General features: G+C 56.2%; 1 protein-coding gene across 2 annotated transcripts in view; it reads left to right on the plus strand.

The window, feature by feature from the left end:
- The window catches only part of LOC125089821 (uncharacterized), a 170,264-nt gene that overhangs the window by 129,118 nt on the left and 27,325 nt on the right, over positions 1 to 13,821 (plus strand). The window contains exons 1-4 of one of the 2 annotated variants that reach the window (XR_007124071.1): positions 1,785 to 1,916; positions 2,827 to 3,007; positions 4,614 to 4,723; positions 9,986 to 10,135. Coding sequence is in view for 1 of the 2 variants with exons in the window: in XM_047712286.1 (XP_047568242.1) it covers positions 1,781 to 1,916; positions 2,827 to 3,007 (317 nt within the window). In the remaining variant the exon portion in view is untranslated. Of the gene's footprint in view, positions 1 to 1,780; positions 1,917 to 2,826; positions 3,008 to 4,613; positions 4,724 to 9,985; positions 10,136 to 13,821 lie in introns of those variants that run through there. The other variant, XM_047712286.1, reaches the window with a different exon arrangement.

Here is a 13,821-nt window from a genome sequence, read left to right on the forward strand (position 1 = left end):
CCCGTCACCATACTCAGTGCGGGGCGTTAGCATGAGAATGAAAGGTAAATGGACACCGTTGAAGTTAGCGTGCGCGCTCCCAGGTCTGCTGAAACCTGCCTGAGGTAACGTCTTGGAGACCGGACCCCGCCAGGAGGGCCCCGAGCAGGCGGCCGAAATAGCTGCGCATTGGTGGGATTGTTTTGTTTTGTTCTGAACTTTTCTGCTTTCTGAAAATCCTGTCCCAGGAAATACCAAAGGGGAAGAGAGCAGGCAAAGGGAAATTCCTTCTGTCACTTCAGCAGTGAGGCTCTTTTCTTAGTAGCCTGCAGGTTTTAGAGTGGTTTTAGGTCTGCAGAAAAATTGGTGGCAAGCCCAGTCCCCATCCCCGTCCCGCTCCTGCCTCAGTTTCCCGGGTTGCGGACATCATGCATGGTCCAGAACACTTGGTGCTACGTGGACACGTCGTCGTCGGGTAGAGCCCGTGGTTTCCGTGGGGGTCACTGTCGGTGGTGGACGTCTGGCGGGTCTTGTCAAATGTATGATGTCCCGTATGCACAGTCACAGGATCACACGGGACAGTCTTATGGCCCCCAGGAACCCTGACGGCAAGGAAGGGTGAAAGCAGCTTTTCAGAAACAGAGCTGTCCTCATTTTCAGGGCTGCACACATTCCCGAAGCACAGGAGAGACACCAGGGGCCGACGTGGCTCCAGGAGGAGTGAGGGTAGTCGGGTCTGCGTATGCATGCGTGATGTTAGTGGTACACGTATCTTAGATTAAAACAGAAAGGCATGGCCGTGGGGGGTGTGCGTCCCTGCTGAGTAGGGCTGCACCTCCCTCCTTGATTCAGGAGGGCAACTTTGGGTGATTCTGTGCACACGTTGCCCCATGGGAGACGGCGCCACAAGGCCAGCTCTGAGCTGGTGTGCCCCCAACCAGGGATCCGGCAGGAGGCAGCTTCCCTCCGTGGCATGTTCTTCTTGCGGACATGTCTGGGCCTGACACGCGTGCTGCTCCCGCATGCCAGCACTGCATGGGTCAGAGCTGCCAGTAGCCTTTGCCTCTGGGATCCAGAGATGATAAAGCTCTCCTGTCTTTTGGAGGTTCAGGCGAAGTGAGTGGGGGGCCAGGCCAGGTGCCCTGCCCGGACAAGACATGTTCTCAGGTCCACACTGCACTGGCCGACTGACCTGGCCACTCGCCGCCGCGCACGCGTCTGGGAGAGGAAGGGAGGCTTGGCCGGAGCTAGTTTCTTCTTCAACTAGAGCCTCCCAGCCCCCACTTCCAAAGGGGAGGGTCTCTGAAGGTATTTGTGAATAACGGACACCTTGCCACTGCTGCGTGCCCTGGACGTGTTTTTCTCTGATTCTCAGATTTCTGCTCCCTGAGGTGGGCGTGCTCAGATCCCTGAGTGCTGATGACATTCCTGTCCTGGCCAGGGTCGGGCAGTGTTCACTACCTTTTCCAGAACCCCCGTTCCCCCCAAAGACGTCCTCTTGCCATTGTTCCTTCTGGCACTCCCTGGCTGGCTTTGGCGTCAGAGAAGATGAAAAAGCACCAGTTTATAATTCATTCGTAAGAACGTAAGAACAGGGCATCGCTGGGCGTCTCCAGACGGCTGCGGCCCACTGCCGACCACTCAGCTGAAAGCCAGCATCAGTAACGCGGGGTCTTTGTGGGAACGGCCGTTGTCCGCCAGAGTTGTTCCAAATATATTAAAAGTAGGTTAACTTACTGTGCTTCCTTTCATTCTTCCAGCTGAAATTTCCCTGACTTTCCCCCCCTCTTCTTTTTATTAGGTTAATAAAACTCGGTTTTCGAACATTTTGCTGCCCCAGGAGGGCAATGGGCCCCTGTCCAATTCATCAGCGACCTAACGAGCGGCCCCGGAGGTCCTGGCCCGCCCATTCCAGAAGCTCTCTCTGCCTTGTAAAGGTGAGGCCCACGGGCTGCACTGTATATTTTGTCTGTTGGTCTCCCAAATTCTCCTGCCAGCTTGACTGTCACTTCTCAGGATTTATATGATGCAGCGGCACCGCGGGCCGTGCTGTAGGGGAGCCCCCCCTTTGCCTGCTCTGCACACACACCACACACTCCGTGCCATAAAATAACGTTTCTGTAATAAAATGAAGTAGAAATGTGTTGATGTTAGCATTTTAGAACATTCCAGCACCCGGGCTGTGGGAAATACCTTCGCTTGCATTAAGGAGGGAAGCTCTGTGAGAATAGGGGAGAAGATTGTGTAAAAAAAAAAAGAAGGAAATCGTCTGGGATTTAAGCAGATGAGTGACCAAGAGGAGGTCCGCGTGCGTGCAGTCTCCACAGTGTCTTTACACACGCATTCCTCCCGCCCCTGGTTCATTGTCTGTGTTTCAGAGAAACACCGGTAGAAGAGGAAGTGGGTGCTGCGTCCTGGCCCAGGGTCTGGACTCTGTGCCCTTCTAGAACATTCTTTGTCTTCTTCCTCCCGTGGGCTCTCTTGCCTTCGCCAGCTTGTCAGGACGGTGTCCCTCCGGGCACGGGGCCGCGTCAGTCCCGACATGCCTGGAGAGGGGGATTCTGAGCACACGAGCTCGGGGACACAGGTCAGCTCAGCAGCCTGAGGGATGGAGAGGTAGCCGTGGGAGGCACCAGGGTGGGGCTGTGGGGTCCTGGGGCCAGAGGCCCCCGAGCGCGCTCACGGCAGCCCGGCCCTGTCGGTGTCTGCAGCTGGTGTCCCAGCTCCTGCCCTCCGGTTCGAGCTTCCAGGAAGCGCATGTTCTCTAATTGACGGCGCCCCCGAGGGCACGCTCAATCGCGGGTCAGCTCCTCCCCGCGACCTGTACCTTCCTTCCCTTCTTTCCAGCTGCCCACCTGGAGCCCAGGGGAGCAGGAACTCGGAGGGGAGCTTATGCTCGTCGTGCCTGCAGTACCCGGGACGTGGATGCGCTGTCTTGGACCGTCTTACCACCCGCTTGGCCCTGATGCCCACTCACGGGTGTCATCCAGACAGTTGGCTGGGATCTGGGGACTTCTTGTAACACCTGGTACATGGGCAGGAGGGAGGCAGTCCGTCCCTCTTCTGCAGGCTCTGTGCACTGTTGGGGGGAGGTCTGAAGGGTGGCTGAGGTCGGGGGGAGCATCCACGCAGACATGGGCACCGGTCAGCTCCTCGGTTCTTCAACCCAGGGGAGACACAATGACGTGGCTCTCAGCTGTGACCTCAGGGTGTCCACGTGCCCTGGGATGTGTGCCCAGCTGTGTGCACGCTCCTGGTTCCTGTGGACCTTTCTCAGTGTCCCATTGCCTCCCCAGGCAGCTAGAGGGAGGCTCCGGTGCAGGATTTCCCGGGGGCGGGGGGCGCTACTGTGCCCTCGTGGGGCACGCGATGATCTCCTGAAATACACTTTGAAGGGTTTTGTTTTGTTTTCCCGACTTGACACCTGTGGACAAAGCAGCAGCCGTTTGCCTTCCTGCAGAAGGACTTGCCGTTACCCTGTGCTCTTGCGAGAGGCCCCGGCCCAGCGCGCAGAGGTAGTGTCCAGGGTGCTCGTCACGGGTTTCTTCTGGTCTTAACTGCCCCTGAGACGCGGCAGCTTTTGCCCCTTCCCTGTAACTAATCCGCGCTGCTGTTCGGCCCCTGGGGCCAGCCCACCTCCCCTGCTGGACTGAAAGGAGCATTCATGCTTGGGCCACCTGCTCGTTTAAACTCACCCCATGTGAGTCCCCGTTAAATGCAACAGAATGAGGGAAAATGTAATTCTCTGTCGGCTTTTGATCAAAGAGAGGGCTTTAAAAAAATTCAAGATGGATTTCTGAAGGACAATGTTGTACACATTCCTTGTGTTTCTGAGCTGCAGTGTTTGGTTGATTTGGGGGAAAAAAATCTTTTTTCCCCCCTTTTGATCCCAGGGAGAAAATACTCACACAAACACGTCTCGGCACCACAAACATTGCAAGCTGGGGCCTCTCCTTCACCCTCCCCAGCTGGGGGTTGGAAGGGTACTGCCTTCTCATTTATCAACAACACAGGGGAATTCGGGATACAACTCACCACAACACGCAAACCCTGTCCTCCTTCTGTGGGAGTGTGTGGCGGGGTCGCTGCCGTCTGGGGCCCACTGGGACCCAGGATGCCCGCCCCGTGCCCAGAAACACACGTGCCGGCTCACCCCCACCCCCCAATCCCGTCGCCACCGACCATTAAGGGTACATTTCTCCCTCGCTCCTTCAGCCTCGAAGCAAATGCAAATAAAAAGTGCTTAAAATGGTTAACATTTCCTGTCACTGAAGGCATTCGTGAGGGGTGGGGGTCGCTGAGTTTTAAGTGTATTTTCATAGGAAAACTCATTTCAGATCTGCGGCAGGAACTCGGACAACTCGCACAGACTCTCGGGGTCTGCCGCGAGCCCCAGCTCTGAGTCAGCTGCTGGTCCTCTCCCTTACGTGGGTGCAGGAGAGCACATACCCAGGCCCGCGCTCAGGCCCACTTGGGGCCCGGCTCGCTCTCACTGGGGAAAATAAAATAGGCCCTTTCCTGCCACCCTCCTGTTTACTCTTTTTCTTTTCCTTTATGGAGGAAAAAAAACCCAACCAAACAAAAACCAAATTTGGCAATTTATTTTGTTGTGTTTCCTCTATTAAATTGTTTAGCTAGTGATTTTGCCAACTTCCTGGATGTTCATTTCTGGTTCTGCACAAAAGAGCCACATTTCCTTTTGGAATCGGGACCAGGAGACAGACAGCAGCAGGCACTGGAAATTGTGAGTACTCCCCAGTCTTCCTCCAGCGATGCTCTGACCCTGTCCGTCCATCTGTCCTGCCTCCCATGTCTTTCTCTGCCCCTTAACCTTCTGTGGGGCTCCACCACGAACCCCTCCTTCAGCCCGCAGCACCACGCTGACTGTTAGGAGAGGAGTCTCTGTGATGTCTGTACGAACGTGGATGGGAAAGGGGAGGGGGCAGAGCTCAGCCACGGCCGTGACTCCAGTTTTCATTTTAAGGCTCCGAAAGATGGCGAAAGTCAACGAAGCAAACTGGTTTATTTCAGGTTAACAGTGAGTCCCTACTGAATTTACCTAATAAAATGAATTTTAAAATTTTCATTTTCTCATTCCATTCCAGCAGAAAATGAGTTTGCCTTTATAATGTCCAGATCTTTCGAACTCTACTGAGTGAGAAATTAAGTTACAAAATGTAAATACTTTGGTTATGCCCACATATACGTATGTGAAATGAATATATGCATGAAATGAAGTAATTCCTGACTGTAACGTAATAGCAAGCCTGACTTTAGGCTCCTAGGACGCTTAAAAAATTTTTATGATGTGTAATAAAGAAAAATAAGGTGCAGCAAAAAAATGTTTCTCTTTAAAAATGGGTGCCTCGTGATACTTAATAAATTTAATTGTATTTTTCATGTAACGTAAGTTGTTTATTTTTTAAAATCTTCTGAACATCTTTGTCAAATGTTGAAAGGGTAGTAAAGAAAATGTTCACACTCTAGGCCGCAACTGACTTCTTTCCATGAAACTATTGTAATTAGTGTGGGCGATCTTTCCATGAAACTATTGTAATTAGTGTGGGCGATTGTAAAACAATGTGGTTCTCTCCTGAAAAGAATACCCTCAAGAGAAAGCACTTAATGCTCAAATTTCAAGGCAAATCAGGAAGATCAGTTAGGAACAGGGAGAAGGAGAAAAGCAAGTCGGTTATTTGCATAAGAAAAATCCAGAAATAGGGGATCAGAACAGGATTGTATTTATAAGGAAAAGTTACATAAACTTCAAAAATGGTAGTTGTTGTGCGTAAGTGCCTGAGAAAAAGGATTCAGAATAATATTTGGGCTATCCCAGTTTTGGGCTCTTGGGTTTGCGAAGCCTTGTCAGGTTAAAGGACCCCGAGGGGGGATGTGAACGTGAGTGCGCGTGCGTGTGTGTGTGTCCGTGTCCCCTTCTTGCCCAGCCCGGGGAAGTGTGGGCAGGAAAAGTGGGGTGCTGACGGCTGGGAAAATAAATCTTCACCCCAGAAATTCATAACTAATCCAGAAGTCTTAGAAATTAAACGTAGCGATGCCCTTACTTTCACCTCCTCAATTTGGGGGTCGCAGGCTAAGGGGATGGGCCAGAGTGTGTTTGAAATCTCTGCCCACCAGAGCCAGAAGGCTGTTGCCACTTTCCCGTGCGTTCGCCTAGACTGTGCGGTCCACACAGTCTTCCCGCCCATGAGGCGGGCGCGGTGCGACCGAAAGGGATTTCGCGGGCTCCAGCTGGACTGCTGGGGCGGGCGGCTCGGCCTCCCGCGCGGTTCCCCGGCTGCCCGGCAGATGGCGCTGTGACTTCTGGAGTGGTCCCCGGCCTGGGGGGTGGGGAGATGCTGAGACTCTGCCCCAGATCTGGAGGGGTCCCGGCCAGGTCCCCCTTCACCTCCCCCGGGGAGCGTCCAGTCCGCGGGAAACGTACGGAGTAGGGAGTGTTTGAGGCTTCGCTTGAAACGTGCCGCACTGTGGGAGTGCGGGGGGCATCGGAGCCCAAAGCTAACCGCAGGGGCCTCACCCTCCCCAAGCAGCCCAAGAGGCGCCGGCCAGCCTGCGAGGGCACGTTCCCCGCAACGTTCACAATAGCGATGGAGGAAGCTTCGCGGGTGTTTCTAGATCTGCTGCCTGTTTATGTGTCGGGGGGAACTGACCCCTCTCGATCCTCCCGTGGCAGTCGCGCGGAGCGCACATGTGAGGTCGCTTGTGCGCGTGCGGACGGGCGCGGGAAACCAGCCTGTGCAGGGAGTGGGGCTCCGAGTCTCACCTTCTCAACAAAGGCTTTTCTGCTGGGGGTGAGGAACACGCGTGGGAATGCCCGCCCGGACCCCGGGTCTGGTCCTGTCAGTGCCTGCCGTGCCGGTGCCGCCAGCGTCCTAGAGCTTCTCAACCGTCCTCTCCCTCGAGAGGTCTCGGGGTGGCCCTCGCCTCTGTGCCACCGAGAACGATTCCCACTTCATTTCGAGAACAGACAGACATTTTTCTGCCCCCATCTCTTGCTAGAGAGAACCCCTGAACCCGGTGAGCACGTTTTCAACCTGTGTGTTGCTAAAATTCAGATGAAGACAATTTCGGATGACTTCAGCGTCTTGGTTCTTCGTGGGACAGACGCTGTGATTCCTTAATTTGTCTTGGGTAATGACTTGCCACGTTGTTTAATTTGAAAAGATGCAGCGCGCACCTGACACTGCGTGAAACAGATTAGAGCCCAATGCCAACAGAAAGGCTTACCTTCGGTTCCTAAAAGTGACGTCATCACGTGTTTTTGAAAAATAAAAACATGGCAAGGGGGTTCATTTGATTCCGAATGTGAAGCCCTGTTTAAAGACGTAGGAACGGGTCCATGCAGCACAGTAGGACGCCTTCCTCGTGTAAATCACGTATTGTCCTTTAAAAATTCAACCAAATGACGTGCAGGCTTTTCTACCTGTGTGTTTACAAACTGGGCAAGTGACCCACCGCCCGTAAGCATCCTTATTACTACGATGATTGCGCAAGAAACCCAGCTGTTTAACTAAATTCTGTTCTGCTTTAAAGACTTTGCCCTTTGGGGCGAAAGCCATGTAAGTATTGAGTGTCAGTGACCAGCAAACAAGAGTTAAAATGAAAACAAATCCTCCTGAAACTTAGCTCTAATTTTCTCGAGCAAGATACCCACGAAACGTAGACAGTATCTGTTGAGCCACGTCTGTATCAAGGGAAACTTCATGAACGGGTCCGGAGAAAATAGGGTCTTGTCTGTCCCAAATACTTGGCTGGCAGGCAGAGCAGAGAGCGTACATGGACCCTGGAGAAAATAAAATTAATGATTTCTGGAGCGAGATCTGTTCAGGCTCGTGCAGATCCAGGCAGGCGATCGTGTTGAAACACACTTGAAAAAATTTGTGTCACTTGGCACCTTGGTTGAAGGGACAATTTAAATGACACCAGCTACTCACGTGGACTTACATTTCTGCTCGGGCCAACCTTCTTACGATCGTATTTATTTCCAGAAATCATGCTCGTGACAGCTCTCCTAGGCCGTCCAATGGCGAACATTTTCTTGCTTAGCTGAAAATACTTCAGGTTTCAACCCAGCAAGGAAAAGCACTTTCAGACGTCACGTATATGAAGCAGCTTGTTTGGGGCGAGATTGTTTTCTAGAAAACGGACTCAGCCAGACGTTTGACCAACTTCAGCCTAAATGTGTTTATGCTTCAGTTTGCCAGCCGCGCCGAGAGGACCTCAGCTGCCTCAAAGATTATTGCTGCTGCTTTTCCGGGCTTTTATTGTTTTATTTTTTACTTTTCAAATACTTTATTTTATTTTATTTTATTTTTTTTAAGATTTTATTTATTTATCTGACAGAGATCACAAGTAGGCAGAGAGAGAGGGAAGCAGGCTCCCCCCAGAGCAGAGAGCCCGATGCGGGGCTCGATCTCAGGACCCTGGGATCATGACCCGAGCCGAAGGCAGAGGCTTTAACCCACTGAGCCACCCAGGTGCCCCAACAAATACTTTTTTTTAATTCTTTGTTCTTTACTATTGTATTTGGTGGAAGGCTGGAGAGTGGCCCGGGCACCTTCTTTCACGTGGGCTTCTGAAACGCCGAGGCTCGTGGCGCCAGCAAGCACGTTGGACGGCTCGCAGTGATGACGTGCCGTTGCAGGGTCTGGGTGCCCAATCTGTAAACTTTCCACTTTGTGTTTTTGTGGAAGTAACGTTCGATTTCAGCCAGAAGAGGTGGGGAGGCATAGTTACCGCCCTCCTAAGAGCTGAATGCGATCAGAGCTCTTATCTTGCGTTGTGTGTTAGCTACGCGTGGAAGAAGAGAGAAGTTTACCCAGACAAACCGGGAGACCCGCTCAGCATCCAGTGTTCGACTGTGGAGGGAGCCGTCGGTGGGGAGTAAAGCCCGCGGGGTTCACCGCCTCCTCATCCCGCTGGGGAGCGCTCTCAGAGGGAGGTGGGGAGCCCTGGGGACTCCATCCGGGTTTACGCTGCACATCGGGAGCAGGGAGCCCGAGGTTCCTCCTGCAGGCGCGCACCAGAAGCTCGGATCCTGGCCCGTCTCTCAGGAGGGCTCTCGACCCGCTTCTCCACGTCGTTTGGACCAACGAGCCTTGGAGGCCGCCCTTCCCAGTGGCCTGGCTGTTGCTGCCTCTGAACAGGAGGTGTCCCGCAGAGCTGTGCTGGGGCCCGATACTTCATGCCGACCGTCGCCCGGAGAGGGTCTGGGCGCACAGGTGTTCCTCCAATCTGCAGCCGGGCTTGCCGGTGGCAGGAATGAGCACGTTCACGGCGGGATTCATGGTTCGTCCACAGAGCAGGAGCTCCCTGGAGCACCCAGCCCCACGCACGAGCAGCTGGGGCCACAGACCTGGCCCGGAGGGGGGCTCCAACAGCGATGCCATGCTGCTGTCCCTGGCGACCTGGCGCCCCACCTTCTTGGTGCTCTAACATTGGACACTTGGTCATTTAACAAATTCCTGTTTTTCAGTTTGCGAGTCGACGGTCTCCCCTGTCAAGACTCTAAGCGTTGGAACGGTGGCAGACTTGCACAAGGCTGGGTGTTAAGCCAGAGTTGGCCGCATGCCAGGTATCAGCTGGGGTAACTGGACGCTGCCTCCCGGCAGGTGGACAGCATAAGGAACGCCGTTGTCCTCACTCAACAGTTGAGGAAACCAAGTCCCAGGGAGGTTGAGTGGAACTCTGCACGCGGCACAGCCGCTGTTGGGGGATGAGGAGAACTGCAGCCCCGAATCCGGGCTAGCGGACCGCAGACCCGACATCCTGAGCCAGGGTCTCAGTGAGCTCATCTGTTGAGTGGACACACAAGTGGGAGGATTTGAGAGCCGGGAGGTGTGAGGCCTGGAGCAGAAGTTCTCCCGCAGGAGATGGGGCTCACCTGGGGCTCTGCCCGTCCTCTCTGCAGACGCTTGCTGAGTTCCTTTAACATTCTGAGCCTCAGTTTCTCCTATGTAAAATGGACCTAGTGACCCTCCTTTTCCAGGTTGTCAGGATTTGAGATTGTGAATGCAAAATCTGGGCCCATAGAACGTGCTGGATAAAGGACCACATTGCCACTGTCTCTGGGCGAGTCCCTGGAGCCCTGAAAAACCGGGCAGAGGGGCTGCCTGGCATCACATCCACCAGCTGGGCGCCCTGGGTAAGTCTCTTGAACTCTCCAGATCTCGGTTTTCTCTGCTGCTCCTGCCTCGGACGCTCACCCGAGGAGGGAGAGCCGGGCCCTGGTCTTCACGGAGCGTTTGCACGCCCTTGCTGCGCTCCCGTGCTAGTGCCTGCCGTGGGAAGTGGGGCCCATAGACCAACAGAATTGGCAGTGCCTGGGAGTCAGTTAGAAATGCAGAGTCCCAGGCCCCACCTTGCCCTCCCAAACCAGACCTGGGGTCTGTGTGCACATCCTGGCCGCCGAGGAATGCTGCCCTGAGCACAGGGGAGACGGGGTCTACCTGCTCCGGGGAGGGGCAGATGCCGGCTCTCCTGGAACCCTCCGTGCTCAGGTCCCTCCCTCGTCCCTTCCTTGCCCTCCGGGTGCTTCAGGGGCCGAGAGGCCGCGCCAGACAGGCTCCTGCATCCCTGCTCCTTGCTGGTCTGACCGTGGGGCACCGGGGGAGGCACTGGGGGAGGCGGCAGGGCGGAGGGGGGAAGAGCCGCGTGACTTGGGCAGTGGTGCTACTTGCAGGGACAGGCCGTCGCCTGCCCCCACCCCAGCTCCTCCCGTCCTGCAGCCCAGGGGTGCCGGTGGCTTCCTCACTGCTCATGCCCGGCTCCGCTCGTAGGCCTCCGAGCTTTTCCGTCTCCACGGCAGTGTTCCGGGTGTGGAAGCTGCCTTAAGTACTCGGGGAGGTGTTTGTTTCTCTCCGTTGGATGTAGTGACCTCCCCAGGTGCCAGTCCCGGGGTGGGGGTTTTCAAGTCAGAAGGATTGGTCAGGGATCGCGGCTCTCCTCCTGACACGTGCCCTAGCCGCAGACAAGTCACCCTTCCCACACTGCAGGGGAGCCCCCTCCTCGGCCGTGGCCCCGGCTGTCCTCACCTGCAGCAGGTGGAACGCACCCGTGGTTGGGGGTCTTCACCCCTCCGCTGAGGGTCTGCAGCTGCTTCTCCCAGAAGGCGGGAGGATTCCTTGTCTCTGGGTCTGGGTTTTGCCATCCGACGTGCTTTGGTCCGTGAGAAGTTCGCAAACGTCACGCAGGCAGAAGCTTGGAGAAATGTTTACCTGTTTCCGGCAGTGCCCCCGTGCCTCTGGGGCCAGCGTGAGAAGAACCCGTGCCGGCCTGAGGAAAGACCAGGGACACACAGAACCTCGTGGCCCCATTCAGTGCTGTGGAACCCTAGACACGTAAGTCAGCCCAGCTGATGTCGCAGGCCACCCGCGGGCCACCCCAGACATCACACGTGCTTGCCCGTGGTGAAAGTGGACGGTGACATAGTTGCCAGGTGACAAGCTGCTCTCGTGGTCTAACATGGCCCTTGAGAACAAGGCTGTCCAGCCAGGCAGAAGGAGGCTGGGTTCTAGCTCAGCCGTTTCCGAATGGCTGTCCTGGGGAAGGTCAGTTTGTTTCTCTGGGCCTCGGTTTTGTCTTCTCTGGAGTGAGGATAATGGTAGGACCCACCTCACGTGGGGATGGAGGTGATATCTCAGGCTGCAGCCAGTAACTGTCGTCGTTACTGCGAACGGGAGTAACGACAATACTGTGTTCTGAAAACCAGCAGCCACGGCCCAGCCTTGGCTCTCCTCTCTGTGCTCCCTGACACACACCCGCGAGGCTCACAGCTGCTCCAAGGCTCCATGCTGTCTTGTGCCTCAGTGCCTTTGCATGCGCTGTTCCCTGGAGTGCCGTTTCCCTCTATGGCTAGTGAGTCCCCTCCTTTCTTCAAGACCCCACTCAAGTGTGAAGAACTCAGGGTAACTCTGGGGTACCGGCCGCGGCCCACCATCCATCGGGAGGGCGACGTGCGCATGGGCAACCGCAGCTTTGGGAGGCGTGTTTGATGGGGTGGCGGCGTCTGAACGGGGGTGGTGTGGGGGCAGAGGAATCCGGGCCTGGGTGACGGAGCCATTGAGGGGCACAGAGCCTCCTCGTCGGCCCCCGCAGGCAGGGGGCTGTGAGGCAGGAGCAGTGTGAGACCTGGGCCCAGCGCAGAGCACGGAGGTCAGGACGGGCCCAGCTCGGAGCATGGAGGTCAGGGCGGGTGACGGCTTCAGCATCTGCCCAGCTGCCCCGCAGCCAGCGGGTGGGTCTGGCCACCCCAGTTCACAGACGCGGGCGCTCCAGCCCTCCTAAGAGGGGATAGCCCTCAGTCACAACCCCGGAGGAAACAGCAAGTCTGGGTGCCACGTGGCTGTTGTGGGAAACTGGTTTCACCAAGGAAATGAATGAAATAAAACAAATACATAAAACGTACTGTAGTGAGTAGAGGCGGCCTGTCGTTCTGTGGTGAGCTGGAAGCCATCGTCTTTGATCCTCTCTCGGGTGAGGGGGAGGCGGGCCCTGGCTTGGCGGGGAGCAGCTTCCATGGAGACGGCCTGTGTACTGCCAGTGTCCCCTCTGGGAAGATGGGGGTCGGGGGCCGCTGCTCACCGTCAGGTGGCGCACGGGTCGGGACCGTGGTGGTTGGCAGTGACAGGGCGGGTTGTCGGAGGCCCAGGCGGCTGGAGGCGGGTGGTCTGGGCAGCGGCCTCACTCCCCCCTCTTTTGGGCCCGGTGCCTGTGGGCCCTCTGGCACAAGGTACACACCGTGCCTGTGAACCTCAGTCCCAGCCCAGGGAGAGGTGCGCCCTCCTGTCCCTCTGGAAGGGCTGTCGGCAGTTCACCTCGGTCACCGTGGCTGCCACTGCGTCACCTGACCAGTCTCCACTGCAAAGGAGTCTGGGAAACTGCATATTTTTAGTAGGGTCCACTGCCAAGCCAAATAAAACCAGAATCCTGTCAACAAGGAGGAGTGGGTGGGGAGCAGATGTGGTCAGGCAGCCAGCAGAGGGCTGAGCGGCCAGCCCAGGGCCACATGTGGCCAGTGCGTGACGCTCTCTCGGAAGGTGAGGGAGACGTTTTTCTTTACAAAAATCCTCCTGATGAGAAGTTTATCTCTTACCGTTCTGAAGATTTCACTCACAGCCTCATTACGAAGAAAACAAATTAATATGTTCCTACCCGTTGGGAGCGTCAGGGGTGGGTTTTGGCCAAGACTCCCCCTAATGTAGTGGCTTCTTTCTTGCTTCACGGAGAAGGACATGGGGTCCACTCGGTAGTTGGCCTCAGAGTGGGGTTCAACTGGCAAACCCCTGCCTGCCCCGCGGTCCTGGCCGCACCCAGCGAGGGCGCTGCTGGGCACAGAGTTGCGCAGAATGGGGATGGGGGTGTGCTGGGGAGGAGGCCCCCCTTCTGGACCACACCGTGGGGGTGCCGTGGCCTCCCCGTCCTGCTATGGCCCCCGCACCCCCTCAGGCCCCTAGGCGAGCTGGTGGTTTCTGCCGTGGACTCTCCAAGCACAGAGCCTGGCCTGGGAGCAAACTCTCCCTGCTTCCTCCTAACCTGGCTGCACAGTGGGGCCCGAGAAGGCTGTGGGGCTGGGGGTCCTGGGGAGGGGCTCGATGAGTCCACCACCTGCCGGTGTTCACGTGCCCTGTGATGCTGGGCGGGGGCTCGGGGCTCGCTCCCCTCGTGAGTGGGCAGTGCGGGCCTGTCAGGGCTGCTGAGAGGAGCGTGAGCAGGGTGGCACGTGGGGCCTGGCACCTGCTAGGAGCACAGGGGTTGTGGTTGCTGTGGCCCCTTGATGTGGGACCAGTCTTTGGGTGACACGGGGAGCCCCTGGGGCGCCCAGCT

This window comes from Lutra lutra, chromosome 17, assembly GCF_902655055.1.
Source record: "Lutra lutra chromosome 17, mLutLut1.2, whole genome shotgun sequence".
Lineage (NCBI taxonomy): Eukaryota > Metazoa > Chordata > Mammalia > Carnivora > Mustelidae > Lutra > Lutra lutra.